General features: G+C 39.2%; 1 protein-coding gene across 5 annotated transcripts in view; it reads right to left on the bottom strand.

The window, feature by feature from the left end:
* The window catches only part of ATP13A5 (ATPase 13A5), a 108988-nt gene that overhangs the window by 68865 nt on the left and 13487 nt on the right, over window positions 1-26636 (bottom strand). For 4 of the 5 annotated variants that reach the window (XM_046658260.1, XM_046658264.1, XM_046658259.1 and 1 more), the window contains exons 2-7: window positions 20734-20907; window positions 19890-20036; window positions 19594-19664; window positions 19411-19491; window positions 12379-12448; window positions 9118-9252 (exon numbers count right to left, since the gene is read on the bottom strand). In XM_046658260.1, coding sequence (XP_046514216.1) covers window positions 9118-9252; window positions 12379-12448; window positions 19411-19491; window positions 19594-19664; window positions 19890-20036; window positions 20734-20907 — 678 coding nt within the window. The remainder of the gene's footprint in view (window positions 1-9117; window positions 9253-12378; window positions 12449-19410; window positions 19492-19593; window positions 19665-19889; window positions 20037-20733; window positions 20908-26636) is intronic. The other variant, XM_046658261.1, reaches the window with a different exon arrangement.

Raw genomic sequence — 26636 nt, 5'->3', positions numbered from 1 at the left:
TGTGGTAAGAACTCAATGAGTGTTAATGATTAATAAGAAAGCTGTTGTTGAAAAAACAATTGTCTGAGAACATCAGTTGGAAAGAATCACTTGAGGTAGAATTCATTGAGATATGACTTGTGCAAAGCGGAGGGAAGAGAAGCAGCCTGGGGAAGTGGAGACAGTATCTCGTAGGTGAACTCAGAGGACAAGGCAGAGGTGTCCACACAATTCCCCAGACTGACAGTAGGGGGCGCCATCAGCTGGAGAGAGTGGGATGCTGGGCCAGCTGGAGCATCACCGGCTGGCTCTGCCCCTCTCTCTATGGATGTCAGTTACTTGGGTACCATTAAGTGGAGAGGTCTGAATACTGTCAGCGGTACTTAAATACAGCTTAACCCCATTCAGATATAAAACATTTCCTTTTAGATGTTACAGTAAATTATTTTTATCTGTTCTGTTGATGATTTTTAATGTTACAAATGTCACCAGGCTAAGACAAGCATTACACACAATTATGCAACTTTCCTCTTGAGAGAACATAATGAATTCAATGTTAATATTTACACAGAACAATTTATTATTTATTTCAGTTTTGCTTGAAAAGGTAAACTTCAATCATTTGGATCAATTGAGTGGAAGAAGTGATATTACTATTGGCACGTATTCATTGCCCTAACTTGACTTCCTGAGGCATGCCTGTTGGGGCTCCATTTTAATGATGGATAACAATGAGAAAGTCAGCCGTGATTCTGTGGCAAGAACACTGGATTTAGTCAGGATTCCCGAGTTGTAGGTCTGGCTTACCCACTAACCAGCCATGTACCCGTATATAGGAAATTTCACCTTATAAGTTAGTTGTTTCCTTTGTAAACAGATGACATTGAATTGGATCATTTTCAAGTTCCCTTCAACCTCTAAAATGACATGATATTGATTTATTTTGCATACCAGAGACTTATTCATAACCCACCACTTCGTAGAAGAAATATCTAAAGTATATAAATGACTCAAATTATTATTATTTTTAAGCAGTTTAGAACATTAAGAGGCTACTGTGTGTCAGGCACTGTCGTAGGCCCTTGGAATATATTGCTTGATTTTTTTAATCCTCAAAATAATCCTACGATGAAAATGTTATTCTCCCCAATGCATATAAACAAAGCAAAACCAAAAAAAACTGGGACTTAAAAATGGCTTAGTAACTTGCCCACAGCTATTTACTTACTAAGGATTAAGATCAACCATCAAACTCAGTCAATCTCATCTGACTCTCAAGCCTTTTCTGTTGACGAATTTGTTCTCTGAAAGTGCTTGAAAACAGCTTTTTTCCTTTAAGAAGATAAACATCCTTCTTTATAAATTTCTTTAAGTTCTTTTCTTGCATTGGCAAACTCTCTTCGTCAATGCCGTGATAACTTCAGCCTAGCTTAAGAGGATGATAATCAACACATTTGCAAGTAGCGAAGTAGGAGTTAATAATGCTTGACTGTAATTCTCAAAACTCATTATGGCAGAAAGCTGGCTTTGTTTATCACACTTGGCATTCCGTGTAGCCCTCCACGCTTCCGTGGCTTTGCTCAAGCTATTCCCTAGAATGTTCACCCTGGTTTTCTACTAGCAAGTTTCTGATCCTTCACATAAAGCCTGCTCGAATGTCACCTCCGCACCATGAGTCCCTAACATCCCCAGGAAGAATTAATTGTTCTGCTTTCTCCATTTCCATGTGCATTACCGTACTGATCACATTCCATTACAGCTAGCTGTTTTCTTGTGAGATGTCCCCTGCATGTCAGGCGGTTCAAAGAAGAGACCGTGTATTCATCTATGTATCCCTGTGGTCTCTCACATAGTAGGCCCTCAGCAAATATCTATTTAATACAACTGAATTATTCTACTCTTCCTAACGACACTGGAGTAGGATAATGTAAGCATCCTCTTTGAGCTAATATGCTCAGAAACTCTACAAACACAGGTTTCTATGACAACCAACCAGCTAGGAGAAAGCAAATGCTTGATGCTTGTCATGATTTCCAAGCTCGCTGCCTGATTTTCATTAGGCTCCCTCTGGTGTCTCCAGTCCCTGTTCAGTGGGACCAGGATCAATTTCCAAGTCTAATTTGCATATTGTTATTATTCAGCATCTGTTGCTGTGTGTCCTTGTGTTTGCTGTGGCTGGATTTCCTCCGGAGATAAGTAATGAGAGCATCCACTCAGGTGTCTCTTGAGCCAGACTCACTCCTGAGTGGAGGCAAAGCACCATGGGCCTGGTACGCTCAGCGCTATTGCTAGCAGCCGCCAGTGGAGTCAGCAACGGAGGGTGCAATACAACTCCACGTAAACAGAGCTGAGTGCCAAGGTTCGCACCCATGCCTATACCAGGCTTGTTAGAAAGGGACTGCAGCGGGTCTTTCTTGGCTTAGGCAAGGTAAGCCGTCTCTGTGCGGCATGACCTGGGCTAGAATACATGCAGGAAGATAGCTTATTTCTACTCCTGTGCACAGCTCCCCTCTTAGTTTTCAAAAGCATGGCTCTGTTTAGCTAAATTGGCAATTCAGTGAAATGGTGAATATCGACGTGGCTCAACAGGAGGAATTGGAGAGGCGGTACAAGCTCCTTCTTCCATTCCTGCCAACCTGCTTCCTCTGATCTGCTTTCTGTTGTATAAAATTATCAAACCATCATTTACTGCTGCAAGGAAGCTCTCGGGTCACTTTGAGATTCTGCTCAATGGGACAGTGTGTAGTGCTTGACTTGGAGTCAGGAAACCCGGGGCTGTGGTCCGCTGCCACTGTTCCTAGGCGAGCCCCTCCTGATCGCCCGTCCCTCCCTCTCAGGGCATGGGAGGATAAACAATCGTATGTGTGTCACTTTACAGTTTGCCAGGCCCCGCACAAGCACATACATCATGGATGTGGGAGCCCACTGTAAACTGTAAAGTGCTAGGCAGATATTGATCATTGAGGATGTATGATTTAAACTGCAAAGATACAGTTTCAGGAAGCTGGCCCATTTTGTATAGTGTTACAAGATGCCTTAAAGGTTGGGTCAGATAAGCTTCTATTAGCAAATACTGTCTGCTAATGGAATAAATGTCTGTCCTCTGATCCCTTTTCTTCTTTCTAAAGAAATCTTTTGCAATACTGCCATTAAGTCTGAAGTTCCATTTCTGTCATTGTTTTGAGCAAAGGCATTTAAGGATTCTGTTAAGATGCAGAACCTGAATGTTTAAATTCCATTAAGGATTTTAAAATGAATATTAAATGAATTATAAATAGATAAAACAGAGAATATCTAATTTTGGAAGAGGAGAACTTTATAAGCAAAACAGGAAACCTAGAAACCATAAAGTAAAGAGAAACCTATTTGACTATACATATTTTTTTTTCAAAGATTTTATTTTTTTCCTTTTTCTCCCCAAAGTCCCCCGGTACATAGTTGCATATTCTTCATTGTTGGTCCTTCTAGTTGTGGCATGTGGGACGCTGCCTCAGCGTGGTTTGATGAGTAGTGCCATGTCCGTGCCCAGGATTCGAACCAACAAAACACTGGGCTGCCTGTAGTGGAGTGCACAAAATTGACCACTCAGCCACGGGGCCAGCCCCTGACTATACATATTTTTAAATGTCTGGCAAAAGTCAAGGTCAAGAGAAAAAAGATAGAAAAATAAAACTTTTCCACGTATATAATGGATATGAAGTATAGTAAATAGAAAAGAAAAATGAAAATCTCTTAGACAAAGGAAAATGTGTCTAATCTCACTAGTAATCAGGGAACCATAAACTAAAACATCCAGGAGATGCAATTTTTAAAAATATATTAGATTGATAAAATTTTAAATATCAATATAGAAAATGAAATGCTGGTGAGGAGCTTGGGCAGTGGGTACTTTCATACGTTGCTGGTAGGAGAAGGAATTGTTTAATTTGGGAAAAATGATATAGCAGCATCTATTAACATCCAAAATAGACATATCCTTTGATACAGCAACCTGAGTTTGGCTGCTTTGCTAAAAAAAACCCACAAACACTAATATGTAAGGACATACCTATAGTGTAGTTATGTTTAATTCAATATATTTGCAGTGGCAAAAATTGGGAGGAAACCCCTTATTTTTCATAAATAAGAAAATGGTTTAATAAATCATGGTATGCCATGGAATATCACACCATTATTTTTAAACATGATTTAGAATTATTTGTTTACATGGTGGGTGGCCATTACATAGCATGTAAGTGGAAAACACAAGTTCCAAATTAATGTACATAGTAAGATCCTGTTTTAATAAAATGTGATATTAAATATATAAATAAATCTCCATATAAACTTGGATTTCTGTGCATCTAATAGAATAAAAAGTGTGAAAAAATATGTTCAGCTCATGGTGACAGTAATAAATAAATGATGTCCTTGGAATCTTAGTGTTTGAATTTGTCCTTTGTTGGATTCCCTTACAACATAGATCTTAAGCCTTTAGAATGTTTAACAATCACCTGTTATGAAACCGTTAAAAGTGCAGATTCCCGTCATTACCCTGGATTTTTTTTTTTTTTTTGAGAAAGATTAGCCGTAAGCTAACATCTGCCAATCCTCCTCTATTTGCTGAGGAAGACTGGCCCTGAGCTAAATTGATGCCCATCTTCCTCTATTTTTTATGTGGGACACCTGCCACAGCATGGCTTGACAAGTGGTGCCTAAGTCTGCGCCTGGGATCTGAACCGGCGAACCCCGGGCGACCAAAGCAGAGCGTGTGAACTTAACCGCTGTGCCACTGGGCTGGCCTCACCCTGGGTGTTTTGATTTAATGGGTCAAGAGCTCAGGAATCTCAAGTAATTCTCTTATGGAAACATTGCCCTCTGAAGTGTAGAATCAAATCTAATTTTTCTACAACCCTTCCCCAAACTCCTACATAGGAATTTCTATATTTCTTTTGGATTTCCTTAAAGAAAGCTATGCCTGAGTTTCAAATGAAGAAATGGACATGGTAAAGGAACTTTAAAAGAGTAACTGAAATTTGTCATAAACATAGATGGGAAATGTGTAGGATAAAGACAGTATTTAAGCCTTAATAAAAGCATTATTAAATAAAGTATTATTTAAGGGAAATATGTGGGAACGTACTAGTTGGCAGGAACACCATATTTACTTGAGACTCATTGATTGCAAATAACAGAAACTTGTTAAGCTGGTTTAAGCTGAAGACAAGAATTTGTGAGGAGGCAGGGCTGTCTCAGGGAACCCAAGTTGGGAAGTGCAGCCAGGTCCCCCGAGACTCTGAAAAGAAACAGGACATACTACGAGGAGCAGGTGATTCTCTCTATCTCTGTTGGACTCTGTCCCGCTCCTCTCTGTGTCTCACGGTGTATTTCATTCATTCTTTTGCTCTCTTTCTCTACAGAAGTTTTTTCTCTGCTTGTCCAGGCACAGAGATCAAGGGTGGCCACCTCGGTGCCAGCTCCACATCACTTCTCAGATCACATTCCTAACAGAGTATGCCCAGCAGCTTCAAGCCCTTATTCTAGGATCCCAGGCAAAAAGCTATGTTGGCATCACCCCTGTTTATGGATTGGCTTCCCCTGCGTCAGGTGCCTCCTGTTCCAGCTAACTGTGCCAGCAGAGGGAGAGAGCCACAAGGAACAAAGTAGTTTCAGGTTGCCACAGCTCTGGGTGTGCCCAATTCCCAGAGAAGAGGAGTGAGGGTGGAGCACTTGCCCTCAAATATGTATGTACTACATTCCATATCTGTCAGAGAAAAGGAAGCTGGAGAGAGTAACCCAAGTTGCTGGGTCTAGCCTCTTGGCAAAGTACCTCTGTACTTTATGTCCTTGGGTCCCATGCGTTACTGGTGCATATTTATAGTATATACCTTTTGTACTTGAGGTGGTTTAAATAGGTTTCTATTATTTGTACCTATCATGACTGAGCAGTTTAGTTACTAGTGATAGTTACTCCAACACCTGCAGGAATCAACTCCAGCCTGCAACACATGCTCCCAGATTGCCAGTGGCCAGAAATAAAGTTTTAAAGGGCTCTTTTCTCATGTCTTTTGATGACCCTGGTGAAACAGGATCCTAAAAAGGTGGAACCTAAAAAAACCAGAGTTTCACCTCTACCATTTACAGCTGAGGAAACTGAGGCCCAGGGAGGACTCTCCAGGGAGAGTCCCCAGCGTCACACAATGAGTGAGTCAGTGATTGTTGGAAGCCATGTCCTGGGATGTTCGATGTTACCTCCTTGCTCAAATTACAGGACCCCTCCCTTCAACCTTTGTGCCCCTCCCAGCCTTTCATCACCTACTTTCCCCATTCCAGAAATAATGATAAAGACAGCAATGTCAGTGATAATAAGAACTAATAATTTGTGAGTGCCTACTATGTAGTAGGAACACAAGTGTCTGAAATTCATTATTTCATCTCATTTTTTGGACTATAACATCAAACGCACACAAACGCACATCAAGTAACAAATAGTGTCAAGTTATACAAATAGAGTGGTAAGAGGGAGGTTTGAACTTGATAAGATTATTTGGCCCAAAGTTGTCAGAGGGTTCTGTATTTTCCCTCTGAACACTGAGATGGTTTGTGATGATATTTCCTGGTCATTGTGTGTAACATTTTCCCAATAGATTGAAGCACACGGGGGAAGGAACTACATTCACAAGGTTTGACTTAAGCCAAAAAGCATATGAGTGGCTTGCAGGTGTCAAGTTAGATATTCGATTACTGCAAAGATTTCTCAAAAACCAGAAACTAGAAGTTCGACTTGGGGGCTTCATATTACATACCTTTCTCAAATGACCAAGGGAAAAGTTTGGGACACTGTAATTTCCTACCATGACTAAGGGGAACATGTCAGATTTTTCATTGTCCTGGCATCTGTTTTCATGCGTTTGCTCAAATGCCCAGAGGTCACCAGGACAGTCACACTTCCCCCTGACTTGGCAGCCAGACAGAAAGTGTTTGCCACCATCAAAGGCAGGTTACTGGTCACTGTTAGTATTTTTGTGATTTAAGTTAGTTCATGAAGAAACACACTCGGGCACTCATTTACAAAAAAGCAAAAAACCAAAAACAAATGAACAAAACAAAGGCCTTCCAGGCCTCACTCCCTAGCTCAAAGTGTCTTCATTCATTTAACTTTTCATTTTTAGATCCTGTTTCCTAACTCTTTAAATACATATTGCCTTACTTTCATTTCTCATCGAAGGCTTTGTAACTCAAAATTTGTAGGATCTAAAACCAGATAAAAAGCCAGTATTAGACCTAATGTTTGCTGAGTGATGAAATAGAGAAGGAGCAAAATTCTCTTCCAGCTGGGCTTGCTTAAACACCCGCATGTCTGCCTTACTGACACGTGCCCAGAGTCTACCCCACCGACAGCTAGGATTCACCTCTCCTCTCACACTCATGTTAGACTCTCAGCCCCAGCTCTGATGCTACTTTGCAAAGGGCTTTCTGCTAAGAAAATACTGCACGTGCAGAAGAGTTTCATGTTATGAGGAGCCACAACCCCCGGCTCTGTCACAAACCCACTCGATGACCTGGAACAAGTTCCGCGTGTCTTAGTCTCCCCCTCTCCAGATGAAATATGAAGTTTGAGACTTGATGGTTTCAACAGTTCACTGGAGTTGATGGCCTGACACAAGTACCCACCGTGTCTAAAAAGCTAATTCCACAGTCAAGTTCATAAAAGTATGCAACCAATACAGTGAGACTTCCTTTAGGGGTTGCCTCGTGATTCAGTCTGATGAATCTTAAGCAAAGTAATAGAACGTTTTCTAGAAAGATGCTGTGGGGAGCTGAGACGTAGAGGATCTGTGGAGTTACAAGTAGCAGTCAGCTAAATTCTATTTCAGAATGTGTTGTTATATCACTTATAAGACTGATTTTTTTAAGAAGGAAGATTTTCACTGGCTATAAGATGAACAATGATGGTGAGAGAAGGAAAGGTTATGAACTATGAACCTACTATCACCTGTGAGAAGAGTTTACATTACAAAGGAGTCTAGGAATTAGCAAGACAGCCTAAGAGGGGCTTCAGGAGTGAAGGGAAATGGGAAGCTCTTAAAAACCACGTTCTGATTAAGGCTGTGCTTACATGAGAGACAGAGGAAGCATCTAGTGCAAACTAAACTGGAGTCCACGGTGGGAGAACATTTAGGAACAAGGGAAAATAGCGTATCTTGCAATGTGAAGGAACATAGATTGAAGAACCGAATCAAAAGAGCTTGAAGAAAGAGGGTTTGGAGACAGATGAAAGCAGGTAAGCACCGCCATCTTCTGCTTCCAGCTGGGCCAACCAGGATCTTTCGGGGGATATTGATATGGACGCTAGTAAAGAGAAGACCTCTCCCTTCATCTGAGATCATGGGCCCTGAAGTCATATATCCCTGAGACTGCTCTAGGGCCGTCTTTGTCAGTACAGAGAGTCTCTATGTGGGTGTAAAGACCATATATAGTAAAACATTTCTCAAACCATGATTACTAGAAAAGTGATCACACATTTGGATGGTGTGGTAATATCAAATTGCTAAAAAAATTTACAAACGCCTACTCTCGTACTTATTGTATCACAGACAGATAACCAGCACCAGTCTGCAGACCATACTTTCAGCAGCACTGTGGTAAAGCAGGGTTAAGAGATAAAGAGAAACAGATTCCTAATCATTATTGGAGTGTCTGGATCCATCCATGGCCAAAGTAAAACAAACACCCCTGAAATGGCTTATATAAGTTACTTAATTTAGATCAAGTTGGGTTTCTACCACTTCAAACTGAAAGAGTCTTGACTAAAATGCACGGTTAGGCTGCTGCCCCTCCTAAAACTACGGCCAGCCTCATTAATCCATCACAGTATCTTCCCCACCATACTCAGACACGGCCCCAGAGTCCTTCTAAATATAGTATTCAGGGCAGCCTTCAGTCGATAATCAGAGTTTGCGGACATTTGAATCTCCTTGGTATTCCCGAAGCCCTCTTCCTGAGATTCCACTTTTAGTAAGCCCTTGATTTGTTGGTTTTTTTTGTTACGACTTATGTTTAACAAAGCAACTCCTTGCTCTTAATGGAAATTCTGTAGGTTTTGTTTCTCTTGCAGCCGAAAGCTAAATAGAATCCAACTGTGATTTCAGCTCTTACCTGTCGCAGATCATACACACTTAAGGCAATGGAGATAATGGTCAAGATGATGATGGCCACAGAGTATTCTAGGTAACCTTGAGACAGCCACAAAGTTAGAGTAAAGGCTTGGAACACATAGAATGGATTTAAAACCTGCAGGTGCAAAGACAGCATTTAGGTCACTTGCATGGAACTTAGTGGCAGTCAAGATGATGTCATTTCTTTATAGACTGGTTTTTCCAATTTTTTACAACATACAACAATGTCTAATATTTAAAAATTCACTTTGAACTCCCTTAATTTTGGTGGGGACAATGTCAAGCACATAGGATGTAACGTGGTGGAAGCAAAATTATTTTAAGCACTCAGAGCTATGCCCACAAACCCACCATTCTTATTTACTCTGAATTTTCAAAACTATTTTACCAATAACAAAAATCCAACAATTTACCTTTTTAAATAGATTTACCCATAATGGAGGAGACACGTGATTCAGTTTCTTTTTAAAACATAGTTCAATTTTGAACATTTTTATTGCAGGTTTCTTTGTTACATGATCACACACCGCAGACTTAGTCAAGTTGTACAACGAAAATTAAAGATTCGACGTTTATCCAGGTTATTTAAAAATAATATACTCTTTGCGTCACAGGCCTTAGCAAGATCCTCTGAGGTTCAGTCAAGTCAGCACAGGCCTTCCCTTAAACAAGGAGGAGGAGTGAAGGAGGAGGAGTGAAGAGAAAGGCCTTACCCGAAGCTGCAGTGAAAACCATGGCAGGATGGATCCTCAGCCCCCAAGCTGGTCGCCATGCAGGTATTTTTGGTAATACCATCAACTTTTTTTATTCTCTCATTTCCCCCATTTTGATCCTGCTGACGCCACTATTTTTTTTTTTTTTTTTAGGAAGATCAGCCCTGAGCTAACATCTGCTGCCAATCCGCCTCTTTTTGCTGAGGAAGGCTGGCCCTGACTAACATCCGTGCTCATCTTCCTTACTTTATATGTGGGGTGCCTACCACAGCATGGCTTGCCACGTGGTGCCAGGTCAGCACCCAGGATCCGAACCGGGGGAACTCCGGGCCGACAAAGCGGAACGCGGGCACTTAACCGCTGTACCACTGGGCCGGCCCCTGACTCCACTACTAATACTAATAGCAGAGAGGGGAACCTGAGGGAACTGGAGAAGCTCACGTGATATACACGCATAGTATGAGTTAAAGAGCTTGCCTCAGCAGTGCAACGATTCTTTTCTTGGTGAAGTGCTCTCTATGATTATTATGAATTAGATGAAATATTACCTAAAACACTGCCACTCTTTCTTACCTCTACTTTCTATAATTCTCTAATACATTAAATAAACTTCTACTTTAGTCCTAAAAATGAACCACCACCTGGTTAATAAGTTAATAGGCTGTATCTCAAGAGTTTCTTAAACTCTTAGATGTATTTTGTACATGGGAAAAGCTTTTGTTCCTTAACATTTATTACTTCCATTGCAACATGCTTCTCTTACAAATTATAGCTCTTCTGTTGCTTGGCATAAAATGTTCTAATTGTAGATTATGCACTGACGATAATACAATTTTCAATTTATATAAACTCAGGAGAAAATTGGTTAAATAATTCTTGTCGAAGAAACAACACCATCATAATTAATTTAGCTCCCTTATTCAATATTCTTTTGAAACCAAATGTGAAGAAACAGTTTTACTTGCTTTTTTTCTTCTGAAGGCCTAGTAAATAGGTGCCAGAAAATACGAGCTCTAACTTTCAAACTAGACCAAATTGACACTTGGGAGAGTCATTGGCAACTTGAAAACGTACTTGAATAAAAAGTTTAAAAAACTGCCTCCTTTTTTTTTCTGAAGAAGAGTCACCCTGAGCTAACATCTTTGCTCATCTTCCTCTTTTTTGTATGTGAGCCACCACCACAGCACGACCACTGACGAATGGTGTAGATCCGAGCCCGGGAACTGAACCTGGGCCACCAAAGTGGAGGGTGCCAAACTTAACCACTAAGCCACCCGGGCTGGCCCAAAAGAGCTGCCTGCTTTTCGATAGCGGGAGAGACTGTGCATACGTGGGGCATGGGGTATATGGGAAATCTCTGTCCCTTCCACTGAATTTTGCTGTGAACCTAAGAAAAAAGTCTAGTGAGAATTTTATTTTAAAACAGATACGACCATGCTCAAAAATAAAATGACCATCTTTTTGGGTTAGAAATAGACTAGAAACATGCAGCATTGCATGGGCACTAACGTGACCAGTCTGCTGGGTTCCAGACAAGGACTGGAGGCAGAAAGCTAGGAGCCCAGTTCTAGGGGGAGTAAGACAGAAAATGCCCTAGAAATGGCAGGGGACGAACCCCAAGCTTGCAGAGGAAAATAGGGGTGGCAGTGGGCTTCTTCTGCCCCAAAGAAGAAGCTGATAAAAGTCATATTTAGCAGTGTTTCACCAGCAGAGGGTGGAAAGAGAAAGAACAGAGTACATGGTGCAACTGTGACTGGGTCATGCCCCACGCTGGCTCAGGGCCTGCATCTAACAGATTCCCAAGGGACAGAGCCCAAACCTCCAACGTAAGTCCTGGTTCTGAACTGGGGACCCATGGAGACCAGGGAGAGGGAAATGCAGAGCCATCAAACAGCGAGAGAGAGCACAAAGAGAAGGAGAAAAGTGGAGGAGGGAACGGCCCACGTAAGGGGAGTTAACCAAAAAAATAATAATAACTTCAAAGCACGCAAAGAAAATATTCCTTAAAAAAAAACCCTGCTAACAAAGGAGGAAGTCACTCTCAAGAAAATGGAAATAATAGATCAATACGAAAAAGAGCAAAATAATACATTCTAAATCCTCAAAGAGATGATAGAAGTAATAACATTGGGCTCCTTGCCACCACAACTACCATCAAAAACTTAAGAAAACAAAACAAACAGAGAGGAGATTATGAAACAGGAATCTTCCCTCGCACTGGGAAAGGGATTTTTAAAGTGATTTGAATTTAAAACAAGTGGTGAGTGAAACAGACCCCTTAGAAAGCCTGGAACAAATATACATATATATTTGTCTGTGTATTTATTTTTCTAAAAAGACACCTCAATAGATAGGAAAAGCAAAGACTAAAGGCAACAAGGAAATAACAAAAAGAAATTGCATGAAACCCAGATTTTGTTCACATCAAGGTACCCATGTGTTGCTAAAGATTCCCCTGAGTAGTAGGAAGTGGAAAATCAAGATGGGAATTATCTTTTTTTCAAAAATAAAGGAAAACAGTTAGTTACCTGTTTAACAAGCAGCTTCCATATGGGTTGAATTTCAACCTCAATGGCATTGGGCCCGCACACTAATCTTCTGCAGGAGATTGATCATCTGTTAGTGTCGCACCTACAAGCTCATTGACAAGTGAGTACAGGCCAAACTAAGCAGAAGTCACTTCTCTACCCTGTAGAGATTTCGTGCCTTCAATTAAAAATTAATGTGTAAATCTTAAAATGCTAATATATTTTTTAAACTAAAGTCAGTGCATGATGCATAAAACTGTTTTTCTTATTAAAAAGTATCTTGAATATCTCAGAAATGAAGTCAGAAAGGCATTTTGAGTTATTTAAAAAATTATTTTAATATACTCTAAGAGGATCTAAAAAGACACAGATATGAAGATGTTCCTGGAACTCTCAGGCATTCTGGATTGCTCTGATGTTAGAGATCACGTCTATCTTATCTTGGTGTCTCTAGCACCTAGGACAGGCTCTTAGTATATGACCTCAACAAACACATGAATGAATGAGCTAAGGAACTGAAAGATGATAGATATGTGGTGTTCACGGCTAACACCTTGTAAATCCGCACATATGTGCATTTCAATAAGAAGCCTTCATGTTTGTATAGCATTTTGCAATTTATAAAGTTGTTACAGAAGATTCTCTCATTTGATCATTACAATAGGCCAAAGGAAAGGGCTAATATCCCCGTTTTGCCAATGGCAAGAGCTATTTAGCCCTGGTGTTTTGCCAAAGGTGCACATATCTAATATTAATCATGACAAAGCAGAGATGACATTGTGAGAAACTGCACTTAACCTTTTGTATGCATTATCTCCTTGAATCATCGCATTATCCCTATGAGATTTCATATCATCATCTTTATTGTAAGGCAAACTGAAGATCAGATAAACTAAGTAACTTTCCCAGTGTCTCAGAGCTAGAAAGAAGCAGAGCCAGGGTTCACAACATGGTCCCTATGACTCCACTTCACACTCTGCCTCAGTAAGTTCCAACGGCGAAATCTGCATGATGGATCTTTGGTCTCAGGTATAACAGAGAGCTGACCCAAGTTTGTCTGACTTCTAAGCCATGCCTTTCCAAGTACAATTATCACTCACAAGAGTCAGGTCTTCTGACTCCTTGCCTTGAGAACACTGAGGTTCAGAGATGTTGGGAAGCAGACAGGTCAAATAGCATGTGCTACTGTTTGACTTCACAAGTCCCTAAACCTCACACTGGGAAGAGACCATCACTCAAGCCACTTTGGTGCTCAGGATTCTTTTCTAGAACCCATGGAAATAACCTGTTGTTGGCCAAGGGTCAGAACTTCTCAGGCTCCTGGACTTGGTCTTCTGTCTCTCTACTTGGAATGCCCTTCTCATATTCTTCACTGTGTAAATGCCTTCTCAGCCTTTGAGAGCCAAATCTGACAATAGAGCCAAGTGGCTGAGAAATGTGAGATCCAACAGACCTGTATCTAACCCAGCTAAACCACTGCGTTGGTGGCTTCCCCGACCTCGAACCAGTTTCCCCACATCTTTGCATGGCTCACTTCCTCATTTCATTCAGATCTCTGTTCAAACACCACCTCCTTATTGGTGCCTTCCTTAATAATTCTACTTTAAATAGCTACCCTGACCCCCAAGTCAGATTCCTTTTATCTCCCTATCTCATTTTTCTTTATAGTGTGTTTGATAATATGAAATTACGCTTTATTTTTTTACGTGTTAATATGTATGCAAACAATCGACTGCATCCTCCACTATAATATAAGCTTCAGGAGGACACTGATATATCCTGAATGCCTAAAACAGGGCCTAATACATATAATGCACTCAAGAATTAATTTGTGAATGAATGAATAGATGACTGAGGGGTGAGCCTTGGTAAAATGGGTTTGAAGATATATGCCTAATAAAATTGCTATCACTAGGATATGAGATAAATATGTAAAGCATTTAACAAAAGTGCCCAGGACACGACAAGTTCTCAATACATGCCAGTCATCTCTGAAATCCTCCCTATTCCTGGAGCACAATTAACTGGATGTTTCTCTCTTCCAACACTTCTTTTCTTAGTGACTTTGAATTGTAACTTATAGTTACATGTCTTTCTTCTCAAATTTGCCAGATGCTCTTTAATGGCAAGAATGGAGCTTTCTCAACCGTGTTTGCCAGCATCCAGAGACACAGTGTCTAACACAGAGAATGTTCCCAAACATTGAACTTAATTAATGAGGATCTCGTGACCCATGTCTAGAATACTCTTTCCCCTAACAAGGCTAAAAACCAAGTTTCCAGAACTACAGGAGCACACAGGCTGTGCAAAGCCAACTGAGAAAGGAGCAAACCAAGGCCCAAAGTTCTTTGGCTTTCCCTGGCTGGGGAGATGGTTTCTGATATTACCAGTAAGGGAGAGGAGCTCAGCGCCCGTGAGGACTGAGATCAAGAGGATTGATACTTGCCTATAGACTACCTTCCTCAGGGTTCATCTGGGCCAAGTTTGAACCAAGTCTAGCATGCCCCTTGCTGCTTCATCTTTTCCACCATCTCTTGTCAAAGTCTTGTGTGCTCAGGGCTCGTGTACTCATCTCAACCTCAGCATAAGCCAAGCAGATTTTTCAGGGACATTAACCAATGGCTGAGCAACCAGAAGGAACACGAAGCTTGAAGCTGGGTCCCACAGGGAAAATTCCAAGGAATAAAGGAGAGTACGTGCCCTGACCTTAAAAATCTGACATGCTGGCAGGAAAAAGAAGCCCTACAATTATTCCAGGTGGCCTCATAGAACTAAATAGGCTGAATAAAACTAAGTAGACTGCCTAATATTCAGAACTATTCAGTAGGAGAATACTTGCTTTGGAGATATAAGATCCCGCTCCAAAAGAGATTGAAGAATTTCTTCACAGGGAAGTTGTGGAGGACGTTTCCGCACTGGCTATGAGCTAGACTTGGAGGATCACTGAGGTTTTCTGCAATCCATGGATATGAGTAAATCTGCTAGAATGCATTTATTTCTGAAAAACCAAGCGTGGATGACTAGGAAGACTTTCTTTGGGGGATGGTCTATGACCTTCTTCAATTTGATTTTTGCTCATTCATTAATTCATTCCTTTGTGTATCAACTTATTCACTAAATAATTGTTGAGAATATGTTGTGTGCTAGGCACTTTAGGCTCCAGATGGTGAAGGCTAGAGAAAGGGTCTTCAAGGAGGCAGGAGGACCGCGTCAGAATCACTGGTGAGCTTTTGCAAACTGCACATGACCACTGTACTTCCATCCTGATAGCCACCAGTAGAACTCTGGGCAGGGAGAGAGCCTTGTAGTTTTCTGAACAATTAATGCTGAGTCAGGGGATTCTGGCGCAAGCTGCTTCTGTGAACTTTGGAATTTTTAGGGAGCAGACTTCTAGTTTTAAAAAGTTCTGAGGTGATTCTGCTAGCCAATCCCTCATTTTGCTAACACTTCTGCTTTATAAAGGAAAAGAGAGCCAAGAAATCCATAGATGCATAGAATGAGGCATCCAATTGCTGGGACTTGGGTATGGTTGTATAGTATAAGAAGTACGTTGGTCTTAGAGCCCTCCCATTAAAAAAATTAATAATAACAAGATTGGTATGTTTAGAGACATTGCTTTCTGGGAGAAAAAACACTCTATTTGAGCAGTGCTTGAACCTGCTTCTACACTTCAATGAAGCATTTATACAGAGAAGCTCCATTTTACAGAAGACATAAGTGGCATTTTAATTTTTCACATTAGTGACCATCTATGATCTGCCCATTTCTTTCATTTCTGAAAGCACGTTTCCAGATAGCCTCAGAGAAAGTCAGGCTCATGTGAGGTGCTTCCAGTCAGCTTTTTTAGGCAAGGATCTGAGAGCAGAGGGCCAGAAGGGCATGGGGTAGAGGCGGGGGTTGAAAAATCCCAGGCAGGATGTCCGCAGGGACACCCAGGACTTGGGCTTACTGACGTCGCCATAGGGCTTGGCTCTGAAACAAGGCACTGAAGTTAAGTGATTTCATACATTCAATGGCTCCAGACCCATAGAACCAGGGGTCTGACAAACCCAATTTATTCAAAAGAGAATGTTGATCTCAGTAGTCTAATTTTTGTTAAACGACCTATGCAAAGTCATATTTTTAAGTAACTTATTAACTTCTAACTGAATGCTAAGAGTTGAGATAATCTTATTGGTTTCCAAAAGAATGAGTGAATTCTCTCTCTTCTATTGCAACTAACCCTCCTTTGCTCCTTTCCAAGGAACTGATCTGATGGCCCAGTGTCTACAATCAGGCTGTTTCCGAGGGATGGAGCTTTCAAAGGGGATACAGTTCATGGTATATAAGCATGATTTCTTTTCTGACTTTTGCTGCCTGCAAGACTGGAGGAGTAAGAAAGTAGGGTCTCATACCAGCCCTAATTTCCTTCTCTCTCTCCTGCCTCCTTCTTAATTCTTCTTTCTCTCTGTTCCAATATTCTCTCTTCTCCTGGAATAGCTTCCACTGGCTTGGAGCTGAGCACTGGTGGAATTTCTTTCCTCTGGTACTAACAGGCATGGCTTTTTTCTCAACGGTGTGACGAATGTTGAGAATTAAGTTTGGCCCTGCAGAGTCACTGACCCGATTCTGAGCATCTCTTTCCAGCTCCAGAGATGTCACATCAGTGGCTTGAAATCAGCCATAGTTGGAGTAGTCCCATTATAGAAATTGGCAAACTCTACCCATCACAGATTGTTGTCTCCCCGAGAGCTGGGTTATCAACAAGGTTATTGGTGGTCTGGAGCTGAACCCCAGTTAGGAGGTGCCTACTATCTCTGCTGTCAGAAAGTTCCCCTTCTATTTTAAAAGTGGCAGGAGGAAGGTGGGCTGAGTGAAAAGAAGATGAAGAGATGATCACCTTAAAAACTGTCTTCATAGGAGGACTACTTGGATGGATGGGGAATGAAGTAGGTGTGCTTTTTTTCCATGGGCTACTGTTTTCCTAAGATAAGAGAATTACCTCAAGTGTCTCTGAACCTGTCTAGGACAGGTACTAAGAGGGAAATATGCATTCATTCGTGAATGAAGGAAGCCAGGAGCACGGAACCTCCTGGAATAATTTTTTTGCTTTCTTCCTGATGCCCTCTGACAGTTTCTCTCCGGGATAAAGTTCTCACTCCTGATGTCCTGATTTGCTTTTTGCTGCTGAAAAGTGAGAACTATGTAAATCTGTGCATTTTCCTTCCTTGCCTAGTTGCTAGGAAGCCTAAGGGAAAGTTGTATTTAGACTCTGTGGCTTGTCATCACCAGAGATTTTTATAGTTCTCATATTGTACCCTTGCTTTTCATGCAAGCAAGCTCGAGGAAGTTGCTATCACTCACTCACTCACTCAATCACATTTTTTTTTTTAAAAAAAGGTCTTAGTCTTACACTAAAAATTGAGGTGAAAAATTAGAGGGAAAAATACTCCACCTTCTATTTCTTCTCTTTACCCTCCAAATAGATAAGCCCATAAAATAAAATATGCCTATATGTTCAAAAGTAGATTATCTCCTCTCTTCTTCATAGTTGGGAAACTATACTCTTTGTCCTGCTTATTAGATTGTCACATTCTTTATTGTGTGGACCAGATTTAAATTTAATTATGCATGATGTTTATTAAAGCCTGACACTTGATAAATAAGGACAAACGTGAGGTAGCTACACTGATGGGAAATCTTTCCTGCAGAAATGGTTTCCTAGGCAGCGTATATCTACATTTATCAATGAGATTTCCTAAATGCCCTAGATATATCCTTTAAAGTCTTGTGCATGGTGCTATTACATCAATATGTTTTTAATGACTTTGAAAACTTTTTGTATTTCAATATATTAAGCATTGCATCTGATATCTTATATAATGATACCATTTCTAAGGCATTTTGCGATATTGTCATAGTCTAGATGCCCGCTTCATTTTTCATAGTGTTCAGGCAGAGGGAAAATTTAAAGACAACAGATCGGTAATTCTCAGACTTGGTGTGTATATGAATTATGGAGATGCTTGCTAAAAATGCAGAGTTTCTTCTTTCACCACTACCCCTAGTTCCCACTTACTAACTCAGAATGATGGGGGAGAGCCCAAGAACCTGTATTTTAAGTACCAGATTGCTTCTTCGCTTAGAATCAGTGTTTATGATTGTGAAGAAGGTCAGACAGATAATGTCCCTAAAATTGGACAAGAAATGAATGTGATTATAAGATTCTGGGGAAGGCTTGCAATGGTTCCTTTCAGACTCGCCAGGACTCACCATTTCAAATTACAGATGAGGGAGCAGGGACTCTAGACCATTGTAAGTTACTGAGTAGCATCAGAATTTCCTACGCTATTATGATTATACTACTATGTCCTAATCTGTGTGGCTCTATAGATATCCTTCTCACAATTGTACCACTATTCTTTTTCTCTCTTTCCCACTAGTCAGAGAATGTCTCTGGGACAATGACAAAGTCTTATTTATCCTTAGATTCCTAGTGCCTTTCAAAGTGCCTGGCATATTAGAGGCATTTAGTGAATAGATCGATGAACACATTCATTTATTCATTCATTCCACAAATATCCATCAGGCTCTGACCAGGAGTCAAGCACTGTTCTAGGTGCTGGAAATACAGTGGTGAACAACACAACTAAATGAACAAACAAAATCCTCATCTCCAGGGCTGTTTCTCCAAAGTAAAATGCAATCATAATATTGTCTTTCTGTCTCTCAGAGGAGTTGGAGGATGAAGAAGCTGATGTTTATGAAATGGCTTAAGATTTTTCAAGGAAAGACTAAAAAAGACAACACAGAGCAGATTGATCTACGATCCTGAGAGAAAAGAGAAAATGTTATTTGATTGCATTGTTCTCTTTTCTTTCTAATAAGTTTGCCCACGAGGTGAACAATTTAGAATATCTCCCTGATGCCAGTAAGTGAACTGGGATTATAGGAAGTTGGTGAAGCATTATGCTAACAATTCACTAATCATAAGCCATTTGATATTTCAGTTTCTGCTGGCAGAATTCACTCAGAGAGTACCGCAAACCCTACCTGACCTCTTGCTCCTCACTGGTCAGACCTGGTCCAAACGTATGATGGATGTCGTAGCAGGTGTTGCTGTCTTCCAGCGACCTAGGATGTGGGCGCAACAGGAACCACACCTCAGTTCATGGTACTCAACAAACGGTGTGCTTCCTTTATATCCTGATGTAGTGCTGAGAAAAAGTCACTTACCCAACTTTCCGAAATCTCTTCTCCAAGTTGTCCCAAACATACCTGATTTTCTGCACTTGGATATATCGTAGCTGCAATGACAAATGTGATAGAACAGATGTTATTCACAAAGTAAAGCCCATCAGGGGAGGGGAGGGTTGTTAAATGCAGGTCCTCAGGCGGCTCGCACTTTCCTTGATACAGAGCTGTAATTGCCAGCCCAGTAGTGTGATACTCAGACTTTCATCAAATAAACACTGACATTATTCATTTTTAGCAAAAACATGCCATAACAAGGCATCCTTAAAATCACTTACTTTTAATTCTGGCTTCGATACGGCTTGGTTTATGACAGAGTGGCGGTCAACCACCAGGAGTTCTTCCGGATTCTTGCTTATAGGAAACTTCAGTGTGGATAAGTAGAGACAGATTACCTTCTTCCTTATATATCTTTGAAATTCATCCTAGAAAAGACAATCCAGCCCATGCAATTCTCAAATGTTATTCAATAAGGCTCTCAATTAACCAAATATCTACCAAGTGCTAGACCAATGGTTCCCAAAGTTTGGGCTACAGACAGGAGCATCAGCATTACCTTGGAACTTGCTAGAAATGCAAATTCTCAGTCCCACCTCAAACCTACTGAATCAGAAATTCTGGAGATAGGGCCAGCAGTCTGTATTTTAAGGAGCCCTCCAGGTGATTCTGATTTGCACTAAAATTTGAGCATCAGTGTGCTGGAAAATAAAGAGAAAGACACACTTTGTGGGAAAGTTTTATATCTAGAAAATAGTTTCTGGCTATCTTAAAATGACATCTAGAAATTTAAAATGTCTCATTTCTCTCGAAATGCATATATTTGAAAAACTGAGCAATCATTTCCTTGTTATGTCTTAGAGTTCTAACACTGACAACCACTGCTCATGTAATGGCTAAGAGCACAGCCAATTAGCCTGACATGGTAGAAATTTCCCCAGGCTGACATGGAGGAAATGTCCTTCATTCCTGGGTCAAAATAAGAGATGGCAAGTAGATTGCAGGGAAAGTCTTGCCATCTCCTGTTTGCGGACAGGAAAATTTTTTAAATAGAGGAAGATATACTCTCTGGAATGCTGGCCAGGCATTGGTTGTGCCACAGACGCAACACAGAAGGGCACGCACCGTTGTCCTTAGCAACACAGTGTCTGCTTCTTGCAATGCGCACGGGATGCAGCTGGCCCACACCCACCACTGGGGTCTCCAGATGAACGCCAGCAGAAGGACCCCACAGGTCAGCACAAATCCTATAAGGCAGAAGGCTCTGCGTAGATTCTGGGTCTTGTAACCAAACACCTCCTGGAGAGTAAATAAAAGATCCCTCTATTTTTCTTTTTTTCACATAAACACATTGTTTTGTTCCAAGAAACACAAGCTTTAGATGCAGGAGTGTTGGTTGGGAGGGAAATCTAGTTTTGGCTGGTTGAATCAGATTGATTGCTTACAGCTGTCAGCTGATATAATAAAAAAAGAAAGACTCATTTTGTCACCCTGGCATATGAACCAAAACATAAGACAGCAGGGGCAAGAAATGGGCAGACTTATTTGATTCTAAATACTCTTTAAAAGTCACCTAAGATTTTTGTAAAATACTTCATGTTTTGGACCAGATTTGCTTTCTTTAGCTATAAGGTTTTAAAAACTTTTTAATATGAATTTACTGCAGGAAGATGATAAAATTATGGTAGATACGATCCACGCATATATCTAGCCTTTTTCAAATTCAGCTTTGTCTTATAATAATATGATTGAGAAGGATTGAAAGTATGAATAAGTGTACTGTTTCTAAAACAGTAGAATGAGACAAATTAAGAGATTATCTATGGACATGAAAGATTTTTCAAAAGACAGCTTATAGGTATTCACCCTGAGGGTAACAGGCTAAAATGTTTCTACTCTTAGTAGTAGGTTAGTTAACGTTTGTCATGAATTGAGCAAAGACTTCATGTGTTTTTAGGAGAAAACAAATAACTAAAAAATAGACTTGTTTATTTAAAACAAATTTCCAGTTTCCATCATCTACAATGAAGTTTCACAGCATTGTTTTTTAAATTTCAAAAACTAGTTTTTTAGTGTATTTGGAAAACCCAAAGAGATGCTGATTATAAATGACATCATCACTATACTATTATTTTAGGCTCTGCTGTTATTTTTCATGTGTTTTTCCTATGACTCTGAACTGCTATGTCCAGATCACAGAGCTGTAATGTCAAGAAAATAGGTTTTTACGGAGTTTCTATCGCGTTTTCAATGATGGAATCTCCTGAATTTCATGCCCGTTTAGATCATGTTACAATAAATCTGTTGGCTTAATTCTTTGGAAAAGTTTCCATTTTCAATAAGGTCATTTTCATCATTTTTTTCTGAAAAAGAACTCCGTAGTAGATCCAGATTTTAATAACAGTTGTTGACAGAAATCCTTAAACATAGTGGAAAGGTCACAGGCACAAGTTTGAGTTAACACTCTGCTAGCTATCAACTATGTGGCCTTAGATCAATCATTTCATCTCTAGGGAATTCCAATTTACTCCTCTACAAAAAAATTAGGAATACGTGCCTTACAGGGTACTTGTACTCAAATAAGATAACATCTCCTTAAGTGCTCTGAAAAGTGATTACAGTTTTAAGAGTTCCTTTCCACTGCTCCTCAACACTAACCCACCTGGGAAAAAAACGTTCATTATGTTTAGTGATGCAGACACTCTATTTTGAGATTATTCATGCAAGATAAGGTTTAAGTGTAACTCAGAAACATGTATTCACTCTGCCCTTAAGCATATTTTCAGTTGGGTCTCCTTTCTCTCTTCCTATCTTCCCTCTGATTCTATAAATCTGTTTTGGTTTTATTTGTGAATTATAGTTTTATTAGACTCAAATAAAATGTATATGCAAGTTCACATACTATGTCGTACATATGCGTTCTTTTACTCAGTTATTTATGGGGTCTTATTGCCAAAGCCCAAATGTGTGCAAAGTAGAAGCAGGACAATTTGGAATTTTAGTCCAGCTTGTAGCTGAAACGAGCACATTCATAAATGGCTTTCTCTTATTCTGTTTACTCACACACAGAAATGGCATTGGTAATCATAATTCTGACTCTCCTTCAGTTCTTTTCTGTATAGGAATTTTTTTTAATTAAAAAGGGAACTCACAATGCTAGCAAGACTACAATGAAATCACTACAGCTACACACTGCAAATAACCTTATAAATTGGAATAATTCTTTAGGGAAAGCAAGATGACAAATTGTATTAAGGATTATAAAAATGTTTCTATCCCTTGAGTCCGTAATTCCACACTTGGAAATATACTCTAAGGAAATAACACATAAAGTAGAAAGTGATGTATACAAAGATGTTCAGTGCAGCATTATCTGTAATAGCAAAGTTATTGGAAGAACCAAATGATAGCTAATGGTTCAATAAGACGTGAAACATCAAAACAAGGGCTATAGTGGAGCCGTTAAAAACAAAATGTATGAAGTGAGTGTAGAAACATGGGTCATTCTGTGATATAATATTAAGTGAAGAAAAGAACAGAGAACAGATAGAGTACGTGGAAAACAAATAGCAAATTATAAACTTTAACCCAAATATATCAATAATTACATTAAATGTAAATGGAACTAATATCGTGATTGAGAGCAAAGATTGTCTGACAAGATAATAAAAGAAAACTCATTATATGCTGTTTACAAGAGAAAGATTTTAAATATAAAGAAGCAGAGAGATTGAAAGGGAAAATATACCATGAAAAGGCTAACAAAAGAAAATTGGTATAGCTATATTAATATCAGACAAAACAGACTTTAAGGAAAGAAATATTATGAGAAAAAGGACATTTCATAAGTTAAAAGATCAGTTCAACAGGGAGACATAATAACCCTAAATTTTTGTGCATCTATAAACACAGTTTCAAAATTTGTAAAGCAAAATTGATAGAACTTAAATCCACTCTCATTACTGGAGTCAACACACTTTTCTCACTAACTGATGAGACTAGTAGACCAAAAAAAAAAAAAAAGAAGACTATAGGAGGTTTGAACAATTCCATTAGCTAAATTGACCTAATTAACAAATAACAGAAAATTATAGCCCAAAACTGAATAATTCAAATTCTTTTAAAGTACACATAAAATATTTACCTAAATTGACCACATTCTGGAACACAAAGTATGATGACATTATAATTAAACTAGGAATTAACAACAGGATGATAACTTAAAAGTTTCTAAGTGTTTAGAAATTAAGCAACATATTCTTAAATAACACACGTGAGTCAAAAAATACAGAGAACATTAGGAAATGTTTGAACTGAATGAAAATGAAAATTGACAAATTAAAACTGGTGTGATGCAGTTAAGACAGTGATTACAGGTGAATTTGTAGGTTTAGATGTATATTTTAGAAAATAAAAAAAAATTGAAATCAATAAAGTAAGCTTCCAATTCAAGAAGCTATAGAAGGAACAACCAATTAAACTTTATAAAAGTATGAGGAAAGAAATAAGATAAGAGCAGAAATGAATAAAATAGAAAAGATATACAATAAAGAAAATCCATAATGCCAAATTTCCTCTTTGAAAGGTTAATAAAATTGATAAACTCATAAATAAATCTGAGTATTTTTCTGGTTATTAAAGAAAATTAATGTGTAACTAAAAGCTTTTCTACAAAGAAATCTTCAAGCCCTGATGGCTTGTCAATCTTTTCAAACATTTAAGATAGAAGTGATATCAATCTTACACAAACTCTTTCATAAGTAGAGGAGATGGGAATGCTCCCAACTTGTTTTACGAGGCCAGCATACTCAGACACCAAAATCTGATACATACGTTACAAGAAAGGAAAATTACAGGCTAAAATCTGTCAGAAAAATAGATGCGATAACCCTGAAATATATTATCTAACTAACTCAGCGATATATTTTAAAAAGTAATACATCATTACCAAATGGTGCTTTCTTTAGGGTTACAGGGCTTTGAAAATCAATCTATGTGTTTTGGTATGTTAACATTCAGCAGGAAAGTCATAAGGTCATCTCAATAGATAAAGAGAAATACTTTCATAAGATTCAACAGCAATACATGATAAAAAAACAAACAAGCAAACAAACAAACCTCTTAGCAAACGAGGAAATAGATAGGAATATCCTTCAGCTAACATCATGCTTAATGATGAAATATTGAACATTTCCCCCTGAGGTCACAAGCAACATAAGATTATCAACAAGCACCAATAATATCTGATATAGTACTAGAAGTCTCAACCAATGCAATAAGGCAAAACAGAGAAATAAAGTTTATAACAATTGGAAAATAAGTAAAAATACTGTATTATATATTTAAAAGTTGCTAAGAGAGTAGATCTTAAATGTTCTGACCACAAAAAAGAACTGGTAATTATGTGGGATGATGGAGATGTTAGGCAACACTACAGTGGTAATTATTTCACAATATTTAAGTGTATCAAATCAACACATTGTACACTTTAAACTTACACAATGTTATATGTCAATTATATCTCAATAAAGCTGGAGGAAAAGAGGTAAAACTCTATGAGTAGATAACGTAATTATGTACAGAAAGAAATCCAAAACAATGTACAAATAAACTATTAGAGTTAATAAGTGAGTTTATCAAGATTACTGAGTGAGTACGGAAAAACCAATTGTATTTGTATATACACGTAACAAACAATTTTAAAATGAAGTTAAAAATCATTTGTAATACCATCAAGGGAAAAAATTAGTTACCTGGTAATAGTTCTGGCAAAGTTGTGAAAGACCTCTAAATTGAAAACTACATATTATTGCTGAGAGCAAAGATCTAAATAAATGGATAGATATACTAAGTTTGAGGGTTAGCCATTAGCAATCCCATTTAAAATCACATCAGATATTTTTCGCGGTAATTGATGAGCTAATTCTAAAATTGGTATGGAGATGCAAAGGTCTTAAAGTAGTCAAGACAATTTGCAACAAGAACAAATGTGGTGGACTTCCGGCACCAAAGCAGAGGATTTACTACAAGTTACGATAATTTAGAAAATGAGGTATACACAAGTATACACACAGAGTGAGAGGATCGGAATCTGAAACCCATTATACACGGTTCCTTGTAGTAAAGTGAGTTTTGCCACCTATTAACTATGTGACCTTAGGATTTAACGTCTCTAAGTCTCAGCTTCCATCGCTATACGTTTCTTAATAACACACACCTGGCAGAATAGTTGTAAAGATTAAATGACAGGTATAAGGTGTTGAGCCCAGAGCAAGCTCTCTATCAATGTTAGCAGGTGTTTAGATAATGGGGTCAGTCAAGGGAGGAAAGAAGTGACTATTCCAGTTTTGAGTCAACGTTGGTAATGGAAACAGGCTGCTTTCCATAAGGTCAGGAACCCAGATCTGCCACCGCCTATGAATCAAGTTGAATAGCACAGAAGCGGTGCCCATCTTCACATAGACCTGAATTGTATTCCCTTTAGGCAGTGAAGTTCCCTCACTTTTTTGTTTCCCACTAGAATTCTGTATTCCAGATAGCAGTAGAGGTACCACAGACCTCATGGTCTTTTTCTAGACCCAGAGTACAGCGGGAGCAGCCACGATTAGGAGTCACAATGAAATAAGCACATGCCTTTTGACAGAGGTTGTGCCTAAGGTCACAATTTAGAGCCCTCTCTGGGTCTATCAGCAGAGCCTCTGTTCATACTCACCCCACTGCCTTTTCTCACTTCTGCTCCTTGCTCCATCACTTACTAGTTAATGTGATCTGGGTAAATGATTTAAATTCACTGAACTTTAGGTTCCTTATAAAAATGTGGCTGGTTGTAAAACACAACAGAAATAGTCTGGTGTAGCAGTTAAAAGCTGGGGATGTGGAATAAGAAAACCAAGTCCAAATCATACCTCCACCACTTAACCACATGGGTGACCTTGGGCAATTCACTTTACTCCTGATGACTCAAATTCCTCCTCCACAAATGAGAATAGTAACAATAACTATCTTCTAGGGTTGTTGTAAAGAAACTG

Source organism: Equus quagga, chromosome 4, assembly GCF_021613505.1.
Source record: "Equus quagga isolate Etosha38 chromosome 4, UCLA_HA_Equagga_1.0, whole genome shotgun sequence".
Classification (NCBI taxonomy): Eukaryota; Metazoa; Chordata; class Mammalia; order Perissodactyla; family Equidae; genus Equus; species Equus quagga.
Note: the sequence above shows the minus strand (reverse complement) of the source record. Positions and strands in the feature narration are given on the sequence as shown.